Source organism: Nematolebias whitei, chromosome 12 (genome assembly GCF_014905685.2).
Source record: "Nematolebias whitei isolate Nwh7 chromosome 12, NemWhi1, whole genome shotgun sequence".
Lineage (NCBI taxonomy): Eukaryota > Metazoa > Chordata > Actinopteri > Cyprinodontiformes > Rivulidae > Nematolebias > Nematolebias whitei.
The window spans coordinates 12,090,972-12,092,308 of NC_056509.1; the positions used below are offsets into that span (position 1 = coordinate 12,090,972).

Genomic DNA, 1,337 nt, shown 5'->3' on the forward strand with positions numbered 1-1,337 from the left:
GGGCGTGGTTTAAGTGATGTCATGATTTGACCATTCAGTCTTGCAGGGGACTGGATGTCGATCAATCACTGAAGGTTTGAGGTCCTACACAGTTTTCCTGTAGGAGCTATTAACGTTTCATTTTTCATGGCGAGATGTCAAATTTTGAGGTCTGGCCCCACCCCTTCAGCATGCTCCAAAATGCACCGTTTCGATAACTTTGTGTCCCCCATGCCTTTTGCCCAAAATAGCCAAGTTTGAAACTAATTGAGCGAAATCCCTAGGAGGAGTTTGTTCAAATGCGGAGGCTGTAAACCGCCAAAAAGGTATGAACTTTGGGAGGTCATTCCAAAATGGCCTCCTTCCTGTTTATCGTATAACATTGGTGTCAGAGGGTTTTCTGTGCACCTTGGGGAATTGGACAAGCATACCAAATTTCATGCTTCTACGACAAACTAAGGTTAATGCAGAGGGTATTTTGAAAATTTCTAGGTGGTGCCCTTGATCCGTTTCTGTTGCGATTTTTCCCACGTCCTTAAAATATGTAATTTGTCACCAGTCCTGATGCGTCTGCCAAATTTGGTGGCTTTTGGGATATGTTAAGGCCCCCAAAACGCCAATTCATTTGGCGGAAAAAACTGTAGCTCGGGCCTGAACATAGCGATTACAATACGCCTTCGCATCGCTTCGCTGCTCGGGCCTAATTAAAAGAAAAAACACAAATCAAACTTAACTCGTTAAGGACATAACATATGACAAGTAATATTGTAACTTCTTCAAAAATCAAAAGGCTGGTTCTCTTCGAGGTTTTCTTGAGTCGGCCAAAGTTTTTACTGTCAAGTGTTGGAGAATGAGTCACTAGAGCCACTAGAGCTCACATTGTAGCCACCTGTAGAACCTGCAATAAAACAAAGGCATGTAACAAGATTATTTAGTTTATGGTTAAAAATTATAACACAAAATCCACTTTTAATATGTTTTCTTTTTACTGCAGTGCAATGTTTTTGAGCAAAACAATGTATTGGTTTCTAGTAAGATTTATATTTTTTTTAAATTGTCTTAACATTTGACATTGCTTTTTTGTGTTCAAAGTATTTTCAGTTTAGTCCTTTTACCGTGTATTCATACATGCACAGGCTTTTTATTTGCTAAGTCACACTGGTCTATGAATTATTCCAGCATAAGGGGAAAAGAAAGCATGCCCAAGGTGTAAGACTGTGTTGGGTTTACACACATTATAATAAAAAAGTTCAATACAAAAACAACTGGACTTTATTTGTAACAGAAGACGTTCTGCTTCTCATCCGAGGAGCTTTCTCAATTCAAAGAGCAGTGAGTGAGGGGTTCAGGTTATAAGG

General features: G+C 39.4%; 1 protein-coding gene across 1 annotated transcript in view; it reads right to left on the minus strand.

Annotated features, from left to right (window-relative positions):
* Positions 1–815: 815 nt before the first annotated feature.
* Positions 816–1,337, minus strand: part of LOC119418434 (adhesion G-protein coupled receptor F1) — a 135,274-nt gene continuing 134,752 nt past the window's right edge. Inside the window, exon 14 of the mRNA XM_037685716.1 lies at positions 816–877. Coding sequence (XP_037541644.1) covers positions 816–877 — 62 coding nt within the window. The remainder of the gene's footprint in view (positions 878–1,337) is intronic.